Consider the following 27025-nt stretch of genomic DNA (forward strand, 5'->3'; position numbering starts at 1 on the left):
CAGTACTCTGGCTTTTTTGGACCCCGGCTGCTTTTAAATGCATTTTCAGTCCAGCCATTGGACCTGACTATTTTCACTGACTCACAGTATGAATCATTTAATCATAAAAAAGGTGCTTTATCCAAAAAATTAACCAGTGTTTTATCTACACATTTCAAACTGTAATTTTAGTAGCTTTATTAGGAGCCTGTTGCAAAAACACATCATTTGTTCTTATGTCTTTAGTTGAGTTTATGAAAACTGCCAAAGGTAACACAGTTTGGCAAACATAAAATAGTACTTTTGCACCAACATGGTGATTCCCAAAGAGATATTAGCTGAAAACTTAGAATATCTCAGTATGTTGTGTAGATTGACCTTATAAAAATTGAGGAAACTGAGCAAGTGGAGGATGAAATAAGAATTAGCAATCTACAGCAGATGGAAGAGGTATCTGAAAGTCATGTCCTTAAGAAATCGGGGGAGAATCCAATAAAAGACCTGACACAGAACATGATACACCTGGGCCTTTAGTTGATCTATCTGCTATTCACTGCTTCATCACCAAAAATCTCCATGGAAGCGTGGCTGTTGAGAAGCCATTTATGACAAAGAGAAACAGGCTGAGGTAAACTGCTAAATTAAAAAAAGAACTGTACTGAAAATCAGTGGCAACAGGTCTGATGGAGTGATGAAATTCGAAATGTTTTAGTTCAAATCAGAGTTCTTCAAGATGCATGAATGACATTCCAACTATTCCTGAAGACTATGACAAGAAATGACAAGAAAGCTTCCCTAGGAGAGTTCAGGTTGTGCTGAAGAACAAAGTTGCTTGTACAAAAATATTGACTTTCAAGCGTTTTAGACTTGTACAAACTCTGTTTTTGCCTTATAAACTGTGTTTCCTTTTATGTTTGCAAGTTTCAACAAATCACTACAATAGTTTCCCATTTTTCCTATCAAAATATTCAATTCAATTTTATTTATATAGTGCCAAATCACAACAACAGTCGCCTCAAGGCGCTTTATATTGCACAGTAGATCGTACAATAATAGATACAGAGAAAAACCCAACAATCATATAACACCCTATGAGCAAGCACTTTGGCGACAGTGGGAAGGAAAAACTCCCTTTTAACAGGAAGAAACCTCCAGCAGAAGAACCAGGCTCAGGGAGGGGCGGCCATCTGCTACGACCGGTTGGGGTGAGAGAAGGAAGACAGGATAAAGACATGCTGTGGAAGAGAGACACAGATTAATAACAGGTATGATTCAATGCAGAGAGGTCTATTAACGCATAGTGAGTGAGAAAGGTGACCGGAAAGGAAAAACTCAATGCATCATGGGAATCCCCCGGCAGCCTACGTCTATTGCAGCACAACTAAGGGAGGATTCAGGGTCACCTGGTCCAGCCCTAACTATATGCTTTAGCAAAAAGGAAAGTTTTGAGCCTAATCTTAAAGGTAGAGATAGAGTCTGTCTCCCGAATCCAAACTGGAAGCTGGTTCCACAGAAGAGGGGCCTGAAAACTGAAGGCTCTCCCTCCCATTCTACTTTTAAATACTCTAGGAACAACAAGTAGGCCTGCAGTGTGAGAGCGAAGTGCTCTAATAGGGTGATATGGTACTACAAAGTCATTAAGATAAGATGGGTCCTGATTATTTAAGACCTTGTATGTGAGGAGCAGGATTTTGAATTCAATTCTGGATTTAACAGGAAGCCAATAAAGGGAAGCCAATACAGGAGAAATATGCTCTCTCTTTCTAGTCCCTGTCAGTACTCTTGCTGCAGCATTTTGGATCAGCTGAAGGCTTTTCAGTGAGTTTTTTGGACTTCCTGATAATAATGAATTGCAGTAGTCCAGCCTGGAAGTAATAAATGCATGAACTAGTTTTTCAGCATCACTCTGAGACAGGATATTTCTAATTTTAGAGATGTTGCGCAAATGGGAGAAGGCAGTCTTACATATTTGTTTAATATGAGCATTGAAGTACATGTCTTGGTCAAAAATGACTCCAAGGTTCTTCACAGTGTTACTGGAGGCCAAGGTAATGCCATCCAGAGTAAGAATCTGGTTAGATACCATATTTCTAAGATTTTCAGGGCCGAGTACAATAACCTCAGTTTTATCCGAATTAAGAAGCAGAAAGTTAGCGGCCATCCAGGTCTTTATGTCTTTAAGACATTCCTGCAGTTTAACTAATTGGTGTGTGTTATCTGGCTTCATGGATAGATAGAGTTAGGTGTCATCAGCATAGCAGTGAAAATGTAAAAATACTATGTCTTCTAATGATAGGGAAGCATGTATAATGTAGACAGAATTGGTCCGAGCACTGATCCTTGTGGAACACCATATTTGACCTTAGTGGGTGAAGAGGACTCTCCATTTACATGCACAAATTGGAGTCTATTAGATAGATATGATACAAACCACTGCAGCACAGTACCTGTAATACCTACAGCGTGCTCTAATTGCGCTAATAGAATATTATAGTCAACAGTATCGACCGCTGCACTAAGGTCTAGCAGGACAATCACAGAGAGGAGTCCACTGTCAGAGGACATAAAAAGATCATTTGTAACCTTCACTAAAGCTGTTTCTGTGTGGTGATGAGCTCTGAAACCTGACTGAAACTCTTCAAATAAACCATTCCTCTGCAGATGATCTGTTAGCTGTTTGACAACTACTCTTTCAAGGATTTTTGATATGAAAGGAAGGTTGGAGATTGGCCTATAATTAGCTAAGACAGCTGGGTCTAGAGATGGCTTTTTAAGTAAAGGTTTAACTACTGCCAGCTTGAAGGCCTGTGGTACATAGCCGATTATTAGAGATAGGTTGATAATATTTAAGATTGAAGCATTAATTAATGGCAGGACTTCTTTGAGCAGTTTTGTAGGAATGGGGTCTAAAAGACACGTTGATTGTTTGGAGGAAGTAATTATTGAAGTTAACTCAGAAAGATCAATTGGAGAAAAAGAGTCTAAATGAATATCAATGGTACTGAAAGTAGCTGTAGATAATATTACATCTGTGGGATGATTATTGGTAATTTTTTCTCTAATGATAAAAATTTTATTTGTGAAGAAGTTCATGAAGTCATTACTAGTTAACGCTAAAGGGATAGTTGGCTCAACAGTACTCTGACTTTTTGTCAGCCTGGCTACTGTGTTGAAGAGAAACCTAGGGTTTGTCATGGTCCTGAGTCTGATTCAGTGGTTTTGGTTTTGATTATTATCTTATGTTTTAGGTTCATTCTTGTTGGTTGTTGTTGTTCTCAGGTTTTGTTTCTGTTTTGTATTTCAAGCTCCTTTTGTTCTGTGTCTCTGTGCCTGCCCTGGTCCCACATCTTTGTGTTCCCTCCCTGTTGCCATGTCTTGTGTTAAGCTCGTGTCTGTGCATACCTGTTGTACTTCCTGTTTTTATTCTGAAGGTTTCTGTCTCATGTGAGTGTTCTCAGCTTTACGTCTGTGTCTCGTCAGCCCTGATTTCTCCCAGGTGTGTTCCCCTCCTGTCTCCCATCCTACGATTAGACCTGTGAATATTTAAGCCCTGTGTGTTCTCCTGCTTGTTGCTGGTTTGTCTGTGATGTCTACCCAGAGTCTCCTTGTGTTTCCGCCGTGGTCCGTCCTGTGTTCATTTGCATGTTACTCCGTGAGTTTTGGTTTCACTTTCATATATTTAGGTTTTCCCCGTTTAGTTATTTTTTTTTACTCCCTGTCCTTGTCATCTCCACCTTAAATAAACTTACTCCTCATACCGACCTCTGCTTGCACTTGCGTCCTCACTTCACGCTTTAGGCTATGTGTTTGAGAATTATATCACGGAGTCAGGTACTTCTGATTTGAGGCCTTAGTTTTCACCGGAGCTACAGTATCCAGAGTCGTACGTAGTTAGGAGGTAAAATTATTAACAAGATGATCGACCTCTGTTGGAGTAGCGTTCAGGTAGCTGCTCTGCTCTGTGTTGGTACAGGGCATTGGAGATGATAACAGTGGGTGGATTATATTCTTAAACTTAGTTACAGCACTTTCAGAAAGACATCTACTGTGATGAAGTCTACTCCCCACTGCTGTGTAATCATTATCGTAAATGTTATCAGGAAATGATCTGATAGGAGAGTTTTCAGGAAATACTGTTAAATGTTCAGTTTCTATGCCATATTTTAAAACAAGATCTAGAGTGTGGTTAAAGTGGTGGGTGGGTTATTTTACATTTTAAGAGAAGCCAATTGAGTCTAATAACAGATTAAGTGCCATGTTGAGGCTGTCACTTTTTTGCATCCACATGAGTGTTAAAATCATGACAATAATTATTTTATCTGAGCTGAGCGCTAAATCAGATAAAAAGTAAGACAGAAACTCTGTGTAAGGCCCAGGTGGACGATAGATGTTAACAAGTAAGACTGGTTTCTGAGTTTTACAGCTGGGGTGGACAAGGCTAAGCATCAGGCTTTCAAATGAATTAAAAGTATTGGTCTTTCATTGATTAATAGGCTGGTGTGAAAAATTGCTGCCACACCGCCCCCTCGACCTGTGCCTCGAGATTTCTGGTAGTTAGAATGAGTTCGGGGGTGTTGATTCATTTAAACTAACATAATCATCCGGCTGCAACCAGGTTTCTGTAAGGCAAAGTAAATTGATTTGTTGATCAATTATTAAGTCATGTACTAACAGAGACTTGGAGGAGAGAGACCTAATATTTAATAATCCACATTTCACTGTTTTACTCTTTGGTTCAGATGTGGATACTGTATTGTTCTTTCTTTGTGATTTTTTTTTTTTTATGTTTAAGTTGTTTGTTGCTGGTTTTTAGTTTGTTTTTTTGTCTGTTTGGGAACTGACACAGTCTCTATGGACATGGGGGTTTTTTTGGGGGGGAACAGGAGGAGAGAAGCTGCAGAGAGGCGTGTAAGTTCTAGTAGCTCTAGTAGTACTGTTGTTTCACCTTGAAAAGCAATCTGCATAAAGCCTAAAGTGTAAGACGGACATATGATCAATCCTGGATAATGCTTTTAGTTTTTAGAGGGATTACATGCTACTACACGCTCAGCTGGCTCTTTGGCCTCTTTTCCAGTCTTTGTGCAAAGAAGATATGAAATGAAAAATTCATATCCCACATATTATAGTATAAATGATGTGTGCAATTGTTCCTTTGGTCTGGTTATTTCTCTCTGCCTCACTATACTAAATCACACTTTAAGTTTATTTGGAGCAAAACAGAGAATTATTTTTTTTAAATTTATGTACATATCACGGTGATGTTTGATTATATTTCTTTTGAATTTCTGTAGTAATAGTGGTGTGTCGTACAACCATAGTACCTACACACATAGCTACGTACATAGCTAACTGTCTCCTGGCTGTGGTTCAGCATGAAGATGTGAGCATGTCAGTCTTCACAGCTAACCCTCCACAATAAAGCATAGCAGTGTCAGACTATTCCTTTAATATTTGAACCTCTATTTACAAACCACATATGCCAGCCCACATGAACATTTGTTTCTTTATTTAGCCAAACACCGTGCAATCTCCTGACAGCTAAAAGCATATCTGATAACACTCTCAGCTTGTCACACTCAGATATTCAACACTGCATAAGTGTTTGCTGTGCTGCAGTCGTGGTGGGTGTTGTCGACCGCCTCTGAAACGTACAGCCGAGTAGATAAGAGTCCCAGTGTGGCTTGGCAGCATCAGACGTCAGCGGATCAGTAGAAGGCTTCGGCCTGCCCTTTGGGTGTCAGCACAGTGAGGTTGCCCCTGGCGTCTTGGTCGTTCTCAATAGCCTCAAAGAGAGACTTGAAGTTTCCTGCCCCAAAGCCCTGGTGAAAGAACAGACACACACAGATGGCTAATTACCCAAAGATCTACCTTCTTCTGTGTCATTTGTTATGGCTCTAGGGATCTTCTCTCAGACAACGTTCAGGGTGTTTAACGCTTTGATGTTGGATCACAAATGGTACATAAATATCCTCCCAAAGTTCAAACATCTCCTCTGTGACAGCAAGCTGCGCTCACCGGGCGCTCGCAAATTAATCATGTAAATATTTTCACAGATAATCCAAAAAACAAAGATCAAGTGTTGGTGGTTCCTCTGAGAAATTCTTTGCTGTGGTTCAGATGCAGTTTCTCACTTTCATGCATTGTATCCACATCTGTAGACACCGGAGAGTGACAAGATGAGCGTGTTCTGACAAGCAGAATGGGCGCCGAGTGTTATGAATTGAGTGCCACAGGGTGCAACCCAATCCAGAGATCCCCCTCGCTGTGAAGCAGTGAGCCTTTTAATCTGCATCTGTGACAGATTTACTGAGCTTTTACAAGTACGCTGCTCTTGTAGCGTTCATGCTGGGTGGGAGCTGTAAACAGGTGTTCTTCCTCAGGTTCTTGAAGGTGGCAGAGGCGTGAAACAGAGCCCTAGGCCTGTAAATCCCACCAGTAAAGGCTAGATTACCTACGCATACTGGGCACAGTGGGCAACTGTCCCAAAAGTCTGGTCCCTTCAAAAGCCATATTTCTATTCAGTAAAAACTTTATCAGAAGTTTGCAGCATTCAAAAACTGCATCACCTGAGAGAGGATTGTCAATATGTGGTTTCAGTGGTTTTAACTGTGTTTTATGTGTTATATCACATCGCTTCCATCTTTTGATATAATTACCACACAGAAACTCTTTGAAAATAGATCATTTACATCATAAAATGTTCCAAAAATAGTCTAAAGGACTATTTTTAAATATTCAAAAAGTCAATAACCAAAAAGTGCCATAATGAAGCAAAAAAATCTTCAAGTAAACCGTGAATTCGGTCCAAAAAAACGTATTAGTCAGAGTTAAGTTGTGCCCAACTAAAATATTTGCCCTCCATACTGATGGGGTTAATACAGGTGTGGTATGAGAGGCCTTAGATATAGCAAAGCCCTACTCTCTGTTTATACAAGTTATACCAGTAGACTGCCTAACTGGTCACTTACAAAGTGGTTATGTCTCTGAATGACCTCCAGGAAAAGTGTTGGTCTGTCCTGCACAGGCTTGGTAAAGATTTGAAGGAGGTAGCCCTTGTCATCAAAATCCACTAAGATTTTTAATTCCTTAAAAAGAAAAACAAAAGATCTTTTAGATTTAAAGACACAAAGAAAAAAGCACAAAAAAAATCAACCATGCCAAAAGCAGTCCTCACCTGTAAACGGTCGAGGTCTTCGATCACTTTGATTTTGGCAGTTTTGAGTTTCTTCCTCAAGGTGTCGTAATATGTGTCAGGTACTGAGAGGAACTCCATCCCTCGGGCGCGCAGGTTCACTATCTATTTAGTGACAAGAACAGAGGGAGAAAAAAGACAAATCTAAAACAGGCCCTGCAAGCATGAAGCTTCAAAATAGCCTGGAGTTTTCCTGCTAATTACACAAACTCACAGATTCAATAATGTTCGATGTGTTGAGGGCGATGTGCTGAACACCTGGCCCCCCGTTGTAGTCGACGTATTCCTGTGAGGACACAACACAGGACATCACACACACACACATTTTTGTATCAGACCCCTCGGGCTGCTGGGATCCATGTCACAGAGCAAACCTCTGAAAGCCTCACCTGGATCTGCGACTTCTTTTTCCCTGTGGCAGGTTCGTTGATTGGCATCTTAATGGTCTCTTCGTAGTTTGTGACAACTATAGACCTCAGCGCGCTGTACTGTGTGTGGATCTGCTTGTCATCGATTGACCAGAACCGGTGAAACATCAGACATTTCTGGTACCTAGAAATTCAGGAATACGAGCTAAGCAATACTAATCATTGGAGCTAAAAAGGAACTACATTTCTTCTTGTTCCTTCTTTCTTGAAGCAATCTTTGAATTTTGTGGAGAAGTCATTTTGTATGAGGGCTTGCTGTTTTGAATAAATGCACCAACATTTTCCAGCAACAGCAGTGGAGCGACTGCTTGTGGTGTTTGTTTACTTTGTCCTTTTGCCCTGTGTGTCTGCTGCACCCGCAGCGAGTGTACGTGCACTGGAGACAGGTGACCTACCAGTCTGAAATTGGCACCATTTGGTCATCTGGCTGGTTTCCCACAATGTGATCGATGAAGTTCAGACCTGTTGGTGGACTTTGAAAGAAAAGATGAATAAGCAGTCAGGCTGCTTAATGATATACAGATGTGATCAAAATACACATAATCATGTTTTGTTGTGATTTTATGATAATCTTTTAGTCTATAATTCCACAGAAAAGGGAAAATATGTACTAAAATGTTATCAGGGACTGACAGTGGTGAAATCTAGATTCATCTTACTTCTTCCATGTGTATGCACAAAAAACACCAGAGGGAAAAAAAAAGGCACAGGTTGTAGCAGATGAGGTGGTGTTGTGGGAGAGACTCACAGATTAGCTAACAGGGGATCTCTAAACAGAGGCTCTTTGTAGCTCGGCAGGAAAAGGCCCTTGTAGGGACTTAGGTACTCGATGAGTGTGTGTGTGGTATCTCCATACTGAGGACAAAACATTTGCACAGCATTATTATTGGCTTTCAGTTTCTTCAATGTATTTACACAGGGCTTTCTAATGTGAGTCACCCTTTATGTACCGTCTGAATCACTGCAAACTTGACCCTCCCATGGCTGTCCTGCTCCACCCAGGGCTCCTTGACGACCACAGCTCCTCGCTCCTTGGCCGTCTGTCATTGGAGAGATGTCAGGATGGGTGTAAGATAACGGGAGTTTGAAACAACTGTGTGTCTGTGGCTCCTGGAAGCCCTCCAGTGGCCAAAGGGAAAATATCTTCCTAAGAAGCTACAAAATGGTGGTTCAGAGAGCAAAGGCTGTTGATCCCTGCAGTAAGTGCGCGTTGATTCTGTATCTTTGCAGCCACCTGATAGTCCACACGGCAGTTTATGTCTTGCCTGACCTTGTCTGAGGTAAAGAGAGTTCACACGAGCAGCTAAACCTCAAGGCTGCAGTAGGAGTTGTCACAACACTGCCTGTTTACCCCAATTTCAACACACTCCTCACCCCATGTCAGTATATATAGTATGAGGTAAGAAGATTAAATCTCAGTCACAGAAGTGAGCTAATGTGAGCACAGTGGAGCTCTAATTATTTACTATCTCCTAGTATTATTAATATGAACCTCAGACAAACAGTGGATCAGTGCAGCTACTCTATATTACCCAACTTTTGTCAGGAATTTCCCAACTTTTGGCACAAGCATGTAAGTTTTTATCTTATCTTAGTCTAGATAAGCGGAGACTGAAACTAACAGATAAAAAATGAAACAAATTCCCCATCACTGTCTCTTTATGGCTAATGTTGGTTTACCGTGTAGAATTATCCACAATCGCGCACCACAACCAGTTGCACAGTTCAAGGGACACAGAAAAACACGGAAATTTAGAGTGTTGTTTGTTTTTTTAAATTTTATTTTATTCTCACACTAGAAAGATTTAAAGTTTAACTGAAAACAATCTGTCATCTTACCTTGAATAAGAAGTCACAGTCCTCCACTTGGAAGGCAATGTCTTTAACTCCGTCTCCATGTTTAACTAAGTGCTCTCCCATCTCTGGGGGGGGGGAGCAGAATATAAATGATTTATAAAGCAGAATTTAAATCATATCGTCATGTCACCTTTTTTATAATCTTAAGTGATCTGATGAGAAAACCTGCCTTCATTTCCAGGATTCAGAGCAGATTCAAATGCAAATATAATCTGTGAGGAGAGCAGAGGAGTAGTTATGTTTTTGCACTGAGGGTGAGATCTTCTGCCAGGTTGAACACTCTGTGAACGTTACTGTTCGTACCTTATTCTGTCTGATGACATGTGACACCACCTCTCTGCTGCCAGTCTCCAAACCCTTGTAGGCCAGGGGCTCAAAGCCAAACTTATCACAGTAGAATGAGGCTGCCTGTGAAGTAACCACACTGTTACTCTGATGAAATCTAACAATGCGAGACGTACTGAAGCTAGGACATGCCACAGTGTAATGTGTAGTCTCACCTGTATGCTGAACAATAATCCACAATAAAACTGTTTTTACTGATTATTCTGTTTATTTATTTAATTAATTTGACATTTTATTTTTTTTGGTGCAACCAGCTCTCTGACCTGTATATGAGTCTGTACAGGCTCAAAGTCAGCTCACAGATGGATGATACGGTAAAGATTTGAATAACTAACAGTGAGCTTCTGGTCATGTATAGAGGGGTTTGGATACTGACCTGTTTGGCGTTGCCGACCCAGAAGGTGATATGATGGAACCTGACGAACCTTCCCCTTGCAGGCTAGCAAGTAAAAGCAGAACTCAAGATTGACATTGGAATGTGTGCAAATTCTTCAGGTGACAAGTAACACAGTAACCAGTTATAATGGGTAGTTGAAAAATAACTCTGGGATGGTTTATTTTTTCCTGCACCAATTAACCAGCTGTGAATATTACGCAAAAACACAGTAGCACACATAACAAAACATCAGACACCACAGAGAAAATATTAATCTCACCTTCTCTCCTTTGTCTGTGTAGCTTGTCTAAGAAGAAGGAAAAGAGGAAAATCATAATAGCTTCATTAACACGCGGTCAGCAAAAACCTGCAGTCAACTGATCTCGTATTTCTAATGTGACTTAATTGGTTCTTATCTGCTGAAGAGGCCATTATCTCCACAATTACTCAGTTGTGGGAAGGCCCAGAGTCCCACAACTGACAGCATCTGCTCATTATAATTGGCTTTGATTATAGTCGAGTCTCCTTACCATACTGCGATTTCAGATGGGGCTTTGCTCAAGAAGAGGAAGATTGGAAATCAGGGCCAAGCCAAAAATGAGCAGATAAGTACTGACCTGATCACCAGCTGTGATTGGTCCTTTGGGGTCTACACCCACCTGTCCACCTCCTCGCTTCCTGAAACTTCGGCAGCAGTGACCCAGGTTTTGGCGTCTGTCCTGTCATTTTTGTGTCTAATCAGTGTCCAGTCCTTAGTCATGCAGTCGTCATAGAAACATAGACATAATAAACAAAGCTAGGGAAAACATTACAGACACAGATCTTTTTCTTGAAACTAAACTTACCACTTACCACTGAAATAAACAGACAAACTTTTAAAAATGTATTATTTAACTGAGGCTGATGAAAAGCTAAAAAACAATCATAATGCATCCACAGTGTGCAGAACTGAACTGGGAGTTCTGCACTAAGCAAAGATGTGGTGTTGTTAAAGGTGAGGATAAAAATATTCCTGAATTTCTGAAAGCCCTCTGTGGTTTCTGACTTCCACCACCAGAGGGAGCAATATTGCCGGACAAAATAAGCACTTACTGTAAGATTAGTGTGTGCCAGCTTGGATGTGATGTGATTTGAATTACTGTCTCCATACATTGTGCTAAGAGTCATACATTTACATGTTATACATTTACTGAAAACAGATTTTCACTCAGTTTTTTTTTTTTGCATTAAAGTATGTGGCAAATAAACCATCCCTTTAAACAATCATATACTGTAGTGTTTATTTATCGATCTATTTATGTATTTATATATTTAGGGTGCTTGTAGTGTCTTGGGTGCTTCAGGATAACTGGGCAACTAACTAGTTGCATTGGTTGCATGATTAAAGGTTTTAAGTGTAAATTTAAAGGGTTGGTTGTTCACGCTACAAATTAATCAATACTTTCTAATTATTCTATTTATTGAATTAACCATATTTAATATCAGATATCAAATATATTCCAATATAACTCACATCTTACAGTTATTTATTAGATTTATAGTGTACATGCTTACACTATATGCAAGAGAGTAATGCATTGCACAATCTCAGTCTTACTGTTCACTCTAACGTAATTGCATTTTTATTCTGTTTTGTTTTGTTTTTTTAGTTATTCTCACCCTATTAGGCCTTGACTATGCGCCTGTGGCACGTATGTTTAACTATTTTGTTTATTTATTGTAGACTATACTGTTTTTATTCTTTATCCTGCTGCTGTAATACAACAAGTTCCCTCGTGTAATCAAAAGTTCCCTCGTGTAATCAATAAAGTATCAGTTTATTTATTTAAATAGCTATATTACAAATAAATTATTTCGTTTGATTTCTTGTTTTAAAGATAAATCATCGATAGTTCAGTTAAACAATCAGCTCAAGCGTACATCTCGCGTGTTCCGCTAATGTGAAAACCCTGCTATTTTCCAGGTGGTGTGTGTCTGTGTGCCGAGCTCACATACTGCACGTTGTTTGTGTGCCTCCAGTTGGTGCCGCGCTGTGATTTTCTATTGGTGCGCTTCAGGAGTGTAGTGGCACCTGATTGGCTCTGCTGTGGGCGTGTTTGACCCGCTGGCTTGTCTGCTCTCAATTCTCATTGGTTGGTGAGAATTCTGCAGCGTCGTTGGTCTCCTAGTGCTCGGTTACCTACTCGATTATTGGTTGCGGCTTTTGTCATCGGGCGAGAATGCGGAAGTCGTGCAGTCTACTGAGTCACCGTTGTGACAGCTGATTGTTTCTGAGTGAGTAACTCGATTTAATTTTTTAAAATGAAGTAACTTCTAAATGATATATTGCATGTGACATGTTCTCAGGCCGTCAGACTTGTCTCGAACTTGTGGACCTTGAGCGGTTTTGTCGTTTTTGTGGGCAAATGAGCGAATTTTAGTCACTAGCCTGTATCAGTGTTGCTATCCGGTAGCTAGCACAGTGCTAACATTTACGCGCACACACGCACACTTTCGGTTCACCAACTAATTGGCTCCTAGTATAGTGCCAGGCTGTGCTGGGGCTGTGGTCCACTTTCACTTTCACCATACGTTTTTTTTAAACTTCAGCCTCCTCGTCATCGGTTAACACCTGTTGTGTTGTCACCAGTCAAACCGGTCACCTGACATTTAAATGGAGCTCACAGTCAAGAAAGCTGGAAATTTCTAGACCGTTTATGATCAGAGGAAAAACACCCCGGAATCCCCCACTGTACTTGGAAATTATTTTTATACGGAAAGTAAAACCGGCTTCCCAAAACAAATGGCTCTTATTGTTGTCACTTCCTGATTTTTAAAAAAAATTCCCCTCAGTTTCCATCAGAGCACTTTTTTTTAATTATCAGCTTTACTACTCCTATGGAGAAGTGAAGAAACTAGTACCTAGCTTTTCTTCAAAATGTACTTCTGTAGCTCGCACTGCTGCATCACAGTGTTGCTTTTGTTTCGCTAGCAGTCCACAACCTAAAGGTATTCATTTTGCTGTCACACGAGTCAAAGACAAGATGCAAAAACAATGCTGTTTTTGGTTACTAGATGTTTGTCCTTTTTGCTTGATGTAAAGTGGACATACAAAAGCTCCATATTTTTATTCTTGGCCTGCAGTAGAGTAGCTTTACGGGATTCCATTTAAAATGATTCTTATTTATAATACTGGCCCTTGGGATAAACTGAGGGACTGCCCAGTCTTGAACAAGCTGCTTTAGCTCCCCTGCCTTTAAGCTAACTCTATTCTCATTGGTGGATCATGCAAACAAAGAGTTCAGTGTTTGAGTTAACTATATTATGGTTATCTCATTGCTATGACATAATACGGGGCCAAGAGCAAAAAAACCCCCCCTGAAACAGAGTGTTTAGAGGGAGAGTGTTAAACATGAGGTCCAGGGACCAGAATTGGCCAACAAAAACTCCAATCTGGCCTACTGGACAGCTTTGGGTAAAATGAAGGACGGCATAAACTTTGGCCTTTCAGCTGTAACTTGGACAGGTTTTCCTGTTGATAAATACCTCCCACATGGCCATTCATACTACACTAAAGTAATTAAGTAATAAGAAGTTAGTAGTATGTGAGTAAGGTTAACAGTGAAATAATCTACTGTTTCCGTTTTGTATTTTATTGTGTGTTTTAAAAAACAAACAAACAAAACAAAAAAATGGTTCCACAGTTAAAATAAATAAATAAATAAAATGGTGCATTCTCTGTGACGAGAAGCCTACTTAGGATTAAAGTGGACTGCGTTTGGCCCATCATGTGAAATGAGTTTGACCTTTCCGAATCAGAGGAATGTGAAGCCTAAGCTTCTGGCTCATAGGGATTATCTATGTAAAACTTTGCTCATGTTTAATCCACATCTTTAACGGTAAATATTTGACAGAAAATAAGGGAGAGCGTTACTTAAATTTGTTTTGTCAAAATTATTATCAGGTTGTCTCTTCTTGAGTAGCTTGCAGACATGTTTGTGATTCTTGCATGGAGCTTTTTTTGTTGTTTGGTCAGTTTAGTTTTGATTTGGTCTTTAGTTTGGAAATGGGTTTTGTCTTGATTTTGAATAATTCCAACTGTAATGATCAATTGTGAAATAGGGCTGCAAAACTGGACTATTTTCATCACTGGTTGAGCTGCAGATTAGTATAAATTTTGTTGCGCTGTGGAACATGGCAACATAAAAAGTTCATAATTTTGAAATTCCAATCCTTTAAATTATCTTGTTCATTTGACAAACAGTCAGTAATCCAGAAGATAATTTGTTTTCAACACCCAATAATCTTCTCAGTTTTGAGAAGAAAACAATTGTGTCAAAAGGACTGACTCGTTTTTGTTTGACCACCTTGTTGATTAATGAATGCATTTCTGCTTGGTTGCTGTCATTGCTCGTTCCAAATTTGAAGGACAAGAATTAATCAGACTTATGTGTTCAACAGTATACTGCAGTATACTTCAGTGCTTCCTTAAATGTGTCCATAGCGCAGAGGACTCAAAGTAACAAATGATGGCCTTGAATGATACTTACTTCTGTTTCCCCATTTCACGACACAGTTCCTGATTTCATCCTTTTTTTGAGATCTTGTTACATAATCTGTTTTTGTTAACCAGAAAAATTCAAATCATACCACCCCTTTAACTAATATCAACTACATACTATATAGTTCTTTGACTGTTTTTAACTGAGCAGTGTCTCAAAACGGCATTGGACATGCATAATCATGCACATTTCTGAGAATAGGTGTGGTTTGTACCTGGAATTAATTGTGACATCACCTCCTTATCTTTAATATCAAAATAAACACTGCCGTTTGTGGAATTTCAGTTTTGATTTCCAGATCAGTCATGTCAAACATAACTCACCATCAGCACGACATTACCTGAGCTCAGATGCTGCCTTCAGGGTAATATTTGTTGTCACAAGCATTTCCCGTACATTGGTGTCAGTGAGTGAGAAGGTATTTCAGCACAAATGTAGTCGGTGTTTAGATTTACAGCCTGCTTGCTTTCAGTTTCACAACCGGGATGGTACATGCTAACATTGCTGCACTCAGATTAACTGTAACTGACATTTATATTTAACCCTCAATCTGCTTTGAACTATTTCTGTCATATTGTGGCTCAAATATAAGTTTATTTAATATATAGCTTTAATTTTTTTTTTAATTAATAGCTTTATTTAATAGTTTTTCTTCTAAATGTGTTTGTTTTGTTTTTTGTTTGCTTGTTTTGTTTTGGGGTTTTTTGTTTCTTTTTTTTTAAAGCTTCAACCAATTCAAATCAGATTTCAGTTTTTGTTTAATTAAATTTCATGGGGCTATTTATGCTGAGTCAATAGATGACTCACATTACCTGAAGAGCAATATTGGACCCTTTTCCTCTCCTGAAAATGGTTGCCTGCATGTGATTTCTGTATTTATTACTGATTAGCAACAAAAGCAGTCCCTTCTGATCATGAGTCACGAGTTTGTTGTAGGTGGGTGAATTGTTAAGAGTGTTTGCCCTGTAGTATGGCTTCTTTCACTTTGAGCAGAGTGGGAGGGAGAAAGAGTAAGCAATAGAGACAGAGCGTGAGAGGGAGGGAGGGAGGCGTGCCATGCACTGGACTACAACCAGTTTGTATTTGGGAGACGGAGACTGCTGCTACTCTGCAAAACTCTTGAGCTTTAATCAACCCCAAAAGCTAGACAGAAGCTTAAAGCAAAAGTTTGATTCGATACTTTGAACAGGTAAGAGAAGTCTGCTTTGAGACAATTTTGAGAGTTGAGTAGTTTTTTGGTGTTTGGTTTTTGTTCTTTGAGCTTTGAGCTGTGTGCAAAAGGGGGTGTGTCGGGTTAAAAAAAAAAAGCAGTGTAGGGAAGTGAGATGAAGGCACTGCACAGTGAGAATCTAGTTCAAAGCTGGGTCCTTGCATGCAATCACTGTGTTGTTAAAGTCTGATTGTTTACCCAAGGAAGTGAAGGCTCTATGTTTTGTCTCACTGCCTGTGTGCCACTCTTTTCATAGTAATGGTAAATGGTAAATGGACTGGTTCTTATATAGCGCTTTTCTACTCTTTCTGAGCACTCAAAGCGCTGTACACAACTTGTACATTCACCCATTCACACCCATTCGCACAAGCACATTTTTCTAAGTGCTTTCTAAGGTAACATTCACACACACATTCATACTCCGATGGATGCATCGGAGAGCAATTTGGGGTTAGTATCTTGCCCAAGGATATTTGGCATGCAGACTGGGGAAGCCAGGGATCGAACCACCAACCTTCCGATCAGTAGATGACCTGCTCTACCACCTGAGCTACAGCCATCCCTAGTAAACTTCCACTGAACATAGTCGCTCCCTCCTGACTTGGCTCGTATATGCACAGGAAGTAAGAGTGCAATATCAGTGTCACTTTTCATGCAGTCATTAAGTGTTTGTTTTCAGGGCAGTGCTTTTTTTTTTAAAATTGTGTACAGCTGCTGGATCATTGCCTGTCGCTGTTCCAATATGGCACACTGTCCAATCCAGGAGCAGCAGATTCAGCCCGCTTATGTTTCTGCAGTGTTGAGATGTAAAGTTGTAGGTTGTTTTCTGTGACAAATGCACATCAATACACAGTCACTGTAGAAAATACAAACCTACAAAGTGCAGATTTGTGCTTATAGATGGTGTTTACAGTGTCCTGTCTGTGAGGTGGTTTAGAAGCTATTACAGGATACGGACATTCACCTCAGCACCTTTTTTTGTTTTTAATGATTTTGGTGGAAAGAAAAGTCGCAGAGTTTGTTCACATCTTCTGTCTAGCTCCCGTATTGTTATCTGTTCGGCTGCTGATAATCTGCAGAGGAATGTTGAGTTTGCATTTCCTGTAAATCAGAGCTTCTCCCCTCTGGCCACGTCAGATCTGCACCAAAGTCTCTTTCACGTTGTCAGACAGCACATATGTGCCTGCGTGCATGTGTGCCGTGTTGTTACACTGACTTGACCACAACTGGAGAGGGAACTTCTTGACCCAGGCAACCAGTTAAACTTGCATGCCTGACATTTTGTGAAGAACTCTTGGGCCACGAGGTTTTGTGTTTAGTCATTTCTGTAAAATAAAAGTATATCCATACTCAACTTCCTCAACAGGTTTATTATTTTAGTGCCAGCTCCTTATTCTGTACTGAAATCCAGCCGTTCACACCATGGCACACATTCCATAACCCATCAGGGCGACTGTGGCTGAGGGGGTTGGGAAGCGCATCTGTGACCGGAAGGTCGCCGGTTCGTTCCCCGGGCTCTCTGTCCTGGTCATTGTGTCCTTAGGCAAGACACCCTACCGCCCTACCTACTGGTGTTGGCCAGAGGGGCAGATGGCACAATATGGCAGCCTCGCCCCAGGGCAGCTGTGGCTACAACTGTAGCTTGCCTCCACCAGTGTGTGAATGTGAGAGTGAATAGTGGAATTGTAAAGCGCTTTGGGTGCCTTGAAAAGCGCTATATAAATGCAATCCATTATTATTATAACCACCCACACACAAGTCTGAAGGTTGTTGTTTTTTTTTTATGTTGGCAGGAGGCATCGCTGTCCCGACAGAGCCCAGTAGGCAAGAGGAGAGGGAGGGATCTGAAGAGGAACACCCAGACTCACTGTCTACAGCACTGGCTGACAGCATGGTGAGCCAATCACACTCCTGACTCCTCACTATTGTATATGTTTATATGTACTCTGCTGCAGATGCCTGACTGCTTTTAAAACAGGTGCCAAACTCCCTACATAATTTTCTTCATGGTAAACTGGCAAGCTGGGACTTTACACTCACACAGGAAATGGCAGAATGCGGTTGCAAGCCAAAACAAAGCACAGACTGTTGCAACACATATAACAATACACAACGCTAAAGCAGTTTTGTAAATGCCAGTTTCTTTAAAAAAAAAAAAGTTTGGACATTTCCTTTTATACTGTATCAGTTTGCATTTCTGACCATTTTCAATCAGAAATACAGAAATGTTAGGATTTACTTGCAAACTAAAATATAGCAATGAAGCAGTAAAACTGAAATGATTTTGCTGCAAACAACAGATTTCTAAGCTCAGCATGTTTTACGTGCAGGAAGCCAGTGCATTAGTGACTCCAGCTGGTTCTTAAAGGTGCCCGTGGAGAGATATGGTGTCAAATCCCTTCCCAGTCTTAAACAGGGACTTGTGGAACACTATTTAGAGTAGCTAGGTGAAAGTAGATCGTCCTCTTACAGAGTCTCCTCACCCAGACACTAGTTTTCTCAGCAGGGATCCAGCTTCATTGGCCTGTTGTTTAGGCCTTCATTGGCCTACGTGTTTCTGCTTTCATGAAAGTGCTATGTAGCACCTAACAGATGTTACAAGTCTTTGATGTAGCTTGTTGCCACGTGGCCCTCGTACAACTGTGTTTTGGAGTACACTAAAACCTGTTGGCGTCCTATTTACATGAAGGAGCTCAGCGCATTACATGTGGCATTTCAGAATATGAGAAGCACAAGTCCTGAACAAGGCAATGAGCATTTAGTTCTCTAAGAGCTGAATGCTCACTCTCAATGTAGATTAAAATGCTCTTAGTGTAGCCAAGTGGTGAAGGTGTCTACTTCAGTAAATGCTGATTATCTTCTGTTTGCCCTCTAGTGGATACTATTGGCTACTCATTTCTGTGGTTTAACTGAGACTAAATGGTTTCTTTGTGTTATGCAAGGTCACAACAGTAATTGGTATAAAAAAGATGGAGGTGGAATTGTGCTGCTTCAAGCTTCTACATGCATTTTTGTTTTGAATCTGTTTTTGCTGATTCTCACATTTTGCGGTTCTTTGTCTAATCGCACTGCAGATGTTGGCCTGAGGGTTTTAATTCTATTGGAGTACAGAAAATTTAACACAGATCTGAGACTATTTGTGGATAACAGTACTACATGTATTTGAAATGAGCCATGCAACTGTGTATTATAGTCCTAATTTAACCTGATTAGTGAGTACAGCATATTATTTTCAGATGTTAAGACATGCAGAGCTTCTCAATTTAAGGAGATCCATAACCTTTAGGAGTTTAAGTATCCAGTATACAAAATGCATTTGTAATTTTCTTTTTTTTCTTATTTTTAATTAATTGCTTCATCATCGAGTAATTTAGGACACCCTTAGTGACCTGATGGGCCGTCTGCTTGTGCCTTTTCAGGCAGTGAATGGGCTTCAGAGTAAATGGTGCTTTAAAAGAGCGGGAGCAGCAACTAAATGAGTGACAAATTCCTCTTGAAACTAATGGGAACCACTTTTATGGGACAGACATAGGAAGTGTAACAGGAGGATACATATCCCAAGGTTCTGGTCAAATGGGTCCATAGAATGTCACTGTGGCTGGATGCCCAACTCCCAGCCTTTTTATGGGAGCCCTGGGCTTAATTGATGGCATAGCTGATGAACAAACAATGTGCCCACAGGAGCATAAAATGAGGATGCAGAGCTTCGCTGTCTTGGGTTGAAGAATGTTTATGCATTTATAGGAAAGCTAACCTCTTCTTGGTTTGGGTGTGGTCAGAGGTATGCGCTGCATGAGTAATCAAAGGCTCAAACTGTTATCAGGTGGCATGATCACACCCTAGAATGTTTCAGATCAGCCTAAGCAGTATTTGAAGTACAACTGTGATTTACAAATGTGTACATGATGGTAGTGTTCGATCAAATATGAAATTGTAATCGTTACTGTACATGTTAAGAAACTACATTAATGGGACCTTTTTAAGTTGCCCAGTGGCCACAGTTAGGGAGGACAGATGGGAGTATCATTACCTTTTTGAGCTAAGGGTTATATTCTCAGGTGGGATTGTGAGACAGTTGTTCCTCAGGTAATATGATCGTTTTTAATCCTCTATGTGAAGCAGTGTTTAATTGCTTCCCAGCCTTGAGCTTGCTTTTTTCCGTCCACTGAAACAAAATGGGAAATATTGAGCTCATGTTGTTGTCCACTCATGCTATTGCATTGTTAGCAAGATAATGGGAGCACGGAAACAGGTACAGCAGGATTGTTTTTACTCTGCCTACACTGCGTGCATCGTAGTGCTACTATATAAGGGTTGTGCACAATTGGAAGGCAAAGTTAATGTGGCAGCACTATGGAAAGCCACATGATGCTCTCACTTAGGGTTGTAGTTAAAGCGAGGGCTGTTAATGATTTGAGTGCAGCCCTACTTGAAGGCACCTTTGCGTCAAACCTAATCTTGGTTAGGTTAAATCATTCTGGCTGGCTGTCTCCGGTTCCTCATTCCTACTTTTCATTCCATTCAGATAATTGTTAACTTTATTTTTTGTTCAAAGCTTTGCATGTGTGTGTGTCCGCAACACTTCCCGTCAGAGCCTGCTTAGCTCAATCTTATTTAAGATGTTGCCTGGCAGCCAGTCAGACGTTACTCTAGTGACAAATGTCAGTGAAATGTACGGCCTACATTTATATGCCTGATGAATTATTTTAATGTTTGTAATGGATCATATTGAGCTAAATACTTGTCCAGACTGAAGTCACACTTCCAAACACTAACTGTACACCAAACCCCCATACCTCCTTGTTACTGCTTCACTACTTAAAATTACTTGTTACTTAAGTTTCAAGTACTTTGGTTACGTCTATGAAAGGCATCCAAACACATACATGTATTTACAGAAATACTCAATTTCTGAAAATTTAGCTTCATTTGGCCCTCCTTCCCAATGCTTCGTGTCTTTTTCATATCCTGCTTCTATAGCTGTGTGTCAACATTGTAGGCTGACACCCTGCATTGGTTACTGGCTGACCTCCTTTCCTAAAATACAACCTGAAACAGAGGAGCCCAAATCTGGTGCTCACTTCTACGGCTGGTTCAGCCAGTACTGGACAAGCAGAGGGAGAGAATTTATAGCTCAGTATTTGGACTCTGGACCAGTTAATGATACATTAGTCAGTAGTGATCCTAAATACATTTATTTATTTATTTTAATGGCCATAAATGAACTAAAAAGAGCTTCACAACCTGCTCAGTGAACTAATGATTAAAAACTCTTGGTTGTATATACTTTTTTTTTTTTTTCTCATTTAGATATTGCCAGTCAAAAAATAACCAGGTTTTAAATAAATACATTTTCAAAGATGTACATGCTACAGTTCTAATATAAGATTTAATGATGAGTCAGAGCAGCTGGAGATCTTTAAAGTTCAGCTAAGCTCATAAAGGGAAAGCCCCCTACACTCACAGGGGTAATGAGGTATCAAACTTATTTGGGACTTGAGTAGGGATGGGTATCAAAACCCGGTTCTTGTTGAGAGGTTCCCACTGTTTCAATTCCTTGGAATTGTTTGCCATTTTTGCAAACGATTCCCCTATTGATTCCAGTTGCCCGAATGACGTCACCACGTTGCGGAGCGTCATTTACCTGGCAAGGAACATGGTACCTAAGCGACTCAAACGCTCAAAAGTTTGGTTATACTTTACGAGAACGGATGACAACAGGGCAACTTGCAATACTTGCAAAGTAGATATTTCATTTAAGGGAGGAAACACTACGAATATGCAAAAGCATTTGCTCACAAAACACGCAATAACCTTAAATGAATGTCGTGTTTTTAATTCTGCTCCGGACTCGTGAATCTCAGCAGCAGCAGCGGTAACGTTTGCACGTCCTCTCCCGTTAATGCGGCAGGTAAATAATCAACTAACAGTGCATACTATGTTAGCACAATCTGCCTTATTACAAAACCTGCCATTACTGTGCATTTAGGTGACCATGTTGAGAGAGACAGACAGTCTGGCTGGCTCAGATGCTGGCAGTTCTCGCTGCAGTATACCGTTAGCGTCTCCTTTCAGGCCAGGATAGACGAATGTGTTTGTGGTCAAAGGCTTGCACCCATTTGCCACAGCAGATGCCCCCGATTTTCGGTAAGTGAATGTGTTTAATTGTAGGCAGGGACATTACTGGATATTCTTGTGTAATTGCTACAGAATAATTTATGTTATACTTTGTTATTGCTACAGAAGAATATTTATTTTATTATTTTACATTTACAATTTTTTTTTCCTGGGGATCCTGTGACACCCCATTGAAGAGCCATAGGCTGTGGATCTCTTAAGATCTCACTGTTGGGTTTGTAAGGCCATGTTACTCCTAAATTTCTATCTTGTTCAAAGAGAAGATATAAAACAGAGTTCTAAGCTAATCGATCTTAGTGTTCTCCTTTTTAAAAAAAAAAGAATCGATAAGAGAATCGAACTGTTAAACAGAATCGAAAACGGAATCAGAATCGTGAAAATCTTATCAATACCCATCCCTAGACTTGAGAAGTCTTAATCATTGGGATTTTGCCAAAGGAAAGAAATCGCTTTAGACTGAGTTGCTAAGCAGACATCAGAAAACTTGGTGTAGCTCCTAGAGTGTACCACCTTCTTCTCCAAAGCTATGAATGTGTGATAAAGCTACAGTGAGAGGGGCACGTGTTTGGGCTTAGCTGTAATGTTGTATTTCACTTCTTCATTCCACTGGTGGAAAATAAATGTAATGGGCCACAGTTTCAAACCGTGACATGCAAATGTTTCTCGGTAAGGTTTTGTTTAATTTATGGAGGTGGATCTTATAGCAGCAGATGCATGCTCCCATTAACGTGATGAAATGGAAACCATTCTGCACACAAGTAGATTGCATTCCTTCTTCTCTGCTTCCTTTCCCATGGTCTCTACAGACTGTATACATTACATTAGATAAAGCTTATAGACCTATATAGAACAGAATGACCTAGAATAATCTACTGCATTGATCGATTTAATATGTAACCTTGGGCAGCTTGTCTATTGTTGCATAAACAGTGTCATGGACATTGAGATCTTCTTCCTATAAAAGACTTGCAGAAGAAGCCAAACTGTTTGATGTGCAGGGGAAATATGATCGAATTCCAAGTGGGAATGTCTTGTTTCTACATTGTCAAAGTCTGTGAAATCACCTTAGGCATTAATTCCAATATCATGTTGGACCTCTCCTCCTTGACTCTTGACAGAAGCGGTCGCACTTTCTCCTTCTCCCTTATATTTCCTGCTTGGCTTCTCATGTCTTTTGTATAGTCTCACTTATTCTCTAACCCTAAGAGAGTCTCCCAGACTTGTTCTCTAAAAACATAAAGAAGAATTATGGATTTGATCAACTGGTCCCTTAACGGAATTCACACCCTCCTGGGCTTGGGAGAGCCCGATTGTCCTACGGAGACGTTTGCTGCCAGATACTCAATGGTCGGTTGCGTCGTGTGTCTGGCAACACTCTCGATGGAGGACTTTGAATGACATCTACCAATTCTGAACTACGGTAACAGAGTTCTGGCTGATTGGAGCTGGCTCGAACCTGGCTTATTGAAGAATAAGAAGTGGCTACAGCTGTTCAAAATCCCACAAGGCTGGCCGACATGATAGATGATGGGCAGGGCTGTGAGTGCTCAGACTGTTTTTTTTTTGTTTTTTTTTTAACGCAATATGGATAGGATCTTGGAGAAGCTCATGGCTCTGCTATATGGATAACATCTTGAAGAAGAACAACGGGAATTGAGAGACCTGGTGGCCAGTGACGGACATTAGACCAAATTGGAAGCAGTTTGTTCGCACTGCAGTTTGTTCGCACTAACCAAAACAACTACCATCTTCATCTCATGTGGTCCCCCTGGATGCTCAAGGCAAAAGCTGACGGGAATAAAAATTCTCCCTAGATAATAAGACTGTTTGTTATGACTCTCTCCCTCCTCATTCAAAGTCACCCGCGTCGACCAAAGATTGTTGACTTTTGCTTAACCAGGTGAAGGGACACTTTGTCTCGGTTGAACACGGAACACGCACACACACGCACATATACGCATGTACACTGACACAGACCTACACTCACTCCCTGTTGGAACGCAGTCTGGGGGGAGTTCTTTTTTTCTCCTCGACTTTCCTCATGTTGTGCATTTTCCATTGTTGTTAGGTTCCGGGCCGCTGCTCGTGCAGCTGACAGGCCAGCTACCTAGCCTGACCTGTCTCCCCAATGTGATGTTTGTGTATTGTATGTACGATCGGGAAGGATTCCAAATGTTAACGCTTAGAACAATTCAAAACCTAGCAGGTGTCAGCATGGCAGTTGTAAGCCCTACTTCTGCCTCTGAGGTTCAAGTTCTGGCCACTAACCGTTGCAGACAGCATACTTTACTCTCTGCTTTCAAAAGCCTAGAACTATGTTGTTCTCTTGGTAGAGAGATAATCAAAATCTAACATTGCCAAAGTGGTGCTTAAGCACGAGAAATGTTGACCATGCAATGACCCAGAGCCAAGGACATTACCACCAATTACTGGGCTTCACATGTATTTGCTGCAGATGCATTTCAGGCTGCATTCTCTCACTGATATTAGGACACAATCCACTGTTATCAAAATTAGGTTCTCAAGGCAGAAAGTAAACAAATTTAAAGTACATATTCTATATATGTACACAAAGTGTATACAGGATTGCATCTATAGTTTTATGAAGTTGCCTGTGAAAATGGCCTTCTGTGTTTATAAATGTGTTAGAACTGCATGGGTGCAAATGTAACAATATTAGGGATACCTCCCTGTTAAAATACAGACTTCCTGATCATATTGTAGCTACTAGCACACTGCATTACAACCGGCTTCCTAGTTTCAGTTATATCCATCAAATATCCAGGCATATGTAAATGTGTGGACCTCATGATCCACGGTTTCAGCATTGATTTAACTTCCTTTGTAAAGCCAGTGAATAAGACTTATGTCTCTGCACCAGCTGTACACTGTCAGCTGAAGCAGTTCAACTAATACACTTGTGTTGATGGTTTCTTTACACAAATTGCACTTAAGGGCAATAAACATTTACCCCCATGTGGAAATTCATCCTGTTAAAATGAGGCAGCACCTTTTGCTGGTGAAATTAATCCTATTTAATAGTGCTGTGTTTAGCTTATGCTGCATGTACTGCGTTACGTAATGTGGGGTCATACAGCTGTAGGTGAGTGCCTGTCACGACTCAGGAAGGAGGTTGGGGTAAGAGGGAGGAAGAGCTACGTCTCGCCTAGAAGTGTATGTGCAATCAGTGTCCTTCCTTGATATGATACAGTGACGTGCAGGATTTATAGTATCTAAAATTGTTTCAGGATAATGTGACAATGACACTCGGAAGTGGGGAAGAATGTCTATAAAATGCTGTGTCACCAGCAATCTCTGCATCCACCGTCTCTTCTTGTTGCCCTCCCTCCCTCTGTTCTCTGCCACGTATTTGCCTTCTGCGCTACATCAGTAGCTGCTAGTGTGACCGTTTTGTGATGGGATACTGTCCCAACAGTGGGATGCGTTGTGTCTCTCTGTTGTTGGCTTCAGGTTGTGCATTCTTTCTTGGGGACATTTTTTGCGCATACAGCTATCAGTAAACTGTGTGTGTTTGAGCCACAGCATACTGCAGTCAGTGGCAATCGGAGCATCTTCTGGTGGTCAGCGATGCACTCGAGGCTTTACCACCTTGTTGCTGAGGGAGAAGCATATTTCTGAAGGGATGTCGGTGAAGGGTGAACAAGGAGGAGGTGGGGGGGAGGAGGAAGAGATGAGAAGGAGATGGGGAGAAATGCGAGCATGCGAATGTGAGAGAGGGAGGAAGGGAGGTAGATGCGCATGCAGAGGGTGGAGCTTAGCATCAGGCAGTTCCCTCCGTCTTCCTTTCTCTCCTGTTTTCTCTTCTCACAGTTTCCCCTGATCCACATCGCTGGGCACATCTGCAGTCATTTCAACTCTTCTGCTTTTGTCTTACTTGTAACTCAGCTGATCCACTGGACTGCTGCGCCTCTCTGTACTGTTTTTACAATTTTTTTTATGGACTATCATCCTTTTTGCCAGCAGTGCAACAGGGGCTGTCTTCAGACACCAGCGTGCACCCCTTTCTGGGAGTGGTGGGGGGGTGGGGTGGGGTGGGATCCTGACTTAGAGCCAGGGCTGCTGTGTTGTCCCACAGAACCTCTAGATAAGGGGCAAACCTGCAAAAGCTGCGGGGGGGTGGGAAGCGGGGTGGCAGGCAGAGGGGGTCGAAGCAAACGAAGGGTGGAGAGGCTCAGGAGAAGAATGGTTATGCCGGCTCCTCGTGCTCTGGTTGTGCTGCTCCTCCGTAGGCTGCGTGTCATTCAGGCACAGTCCTGCCTCTCCTCGACATGAGCCTCGCAGTAAGGGTGTCCTGCTCCATGCTCAACTGCTTTGTAAGTGTTTCATTTGTTTCTGATGGGTGTGTTTTAGGGCCCTCCTCTCTCTATCTCATCCGCCTGTTTGTTTCTGCCTCCCTTCCAGGTAGTGGAGGGTGGGGGTGCTGCTCGACACACGAGCGCTGCAGTTATTAAGTAACAGCAGCAACTTAATATAAATAATTGAATTATCTCAGAATGTTCTAGAGTACGAGGCGACGAAAAGGTGCTTCTATTGCTGTCATCATTCACCTCTGTCGGATGGACAGCTTTGAGCTGCTGGTATGTTGACTGACAGGGAGGAGAGGGGGGTGGGGAGCTGCTGGGACTAGGATGGGTAAGATGTTTTCATGCATTCTCTGTTGCAGTCCCGGAGCACCAAAGTGTTCACTGCAGTGAAGGTCCTGCTTTGAGTTAGGATGTACATGGGCTATGAGGAAGAGGCATGTAGAACAGGTGTTTGTTTTTGTTTATGCCTTGAGATGGTAAAGAAAAGGTTGACAACCAAGGATGTTGACCTCTGACCCCCTCAAGGTTAGCAGGTAATGAGCACAGGCAGTACAATGTGGCCATTAACTGCTAACCTTCAGGAGGTCAGCTTTTCAACTACGCATTAAATCAAATCACACTTTCCTGCCAAGAG

The 27025-nt window shown here is 41.1% G+C and overlaps 2 protein-coding genes across 7 annotated transcripts in view; one reads left to right on the forward strand and one right to left on the reverse strand.

Annotated features, from left to right (window-relative positions):
- Nucleotides 1-5468: 5468 nt before the first annotated feature.
- On the reverse strand, nt 5469-10815 carry hpda (4-hydroxyphenylpyruvate dioxygenase a). Its single transcript, XM_006799573.2, has 14 exons — nt 10708-10815; nt 10458-10484; nt 10178-10240; nt 9760-9864; nt 9626-9668; nt 9439-9521; nt 8550-8639; nt 8348-8454; nt 7995-8072; nt 7561-7723; nt 7386-7457; nt 7154-7276; nt 6948-7064; nt 5469-5798 (listed from the first exon to the last, which is right to left on the reverse strand). The coding sequence occupies exons 1-14, from the start codon at nt 10708-10710 to the stop codon at nt 5685-5687; spliced, it is 1188 nt and encodes a 395-aa protein (XP_006799636.1). The 5' UTR covers nt 10711-10815; the 3' UTR covers nt 5469-5684.
- A 1544-nt stretch (nt 10816-12359) lies between these two features.
- Nucleotides 12360-27025, forward strand: part of mtmr4 (myotubularin related protein 4) — a 44518-nt gene continuing 29852 nt past the window's right edge. For 2 of the 6 annotated variants that reach the window (XM_035911477.2, XM_035911478.2), the window contains exon 1: nt 26115-26400. In XM_035911477.2, coding sequence (XP_035767370.1) covers nt 26356-26400 — 45 coding nt within the window. In that variant the 5' untranslated portion in view covers nt 26115-26355. Of the gene's footprint in view, nt 12452-15786; nt 15908-17721; nt 17823-26114; nt 26401-27025 lie in introns of those variants that run through there. The other 4 variants (XM_006799569.2, XM_006799570.3, XM_035911479.2 and 1 more) reach the window with 3 other exon arrangements.

The sequence above is a fragment of the Neolamprologus brichardi genome, chromosome 10 (genome assembly GCF_056152115.1).
Source record: "Neolamprologus brichardi isolate AB-2024 chromosome 10, ASM5615211v1, whole genome shotgun sequence".
NCBI lineage: Eukaryota > Metazoa > Chordata > Actinopteri > Cichliformes > Cichlidae > Neolamprologus > Neolamprologus brichardi.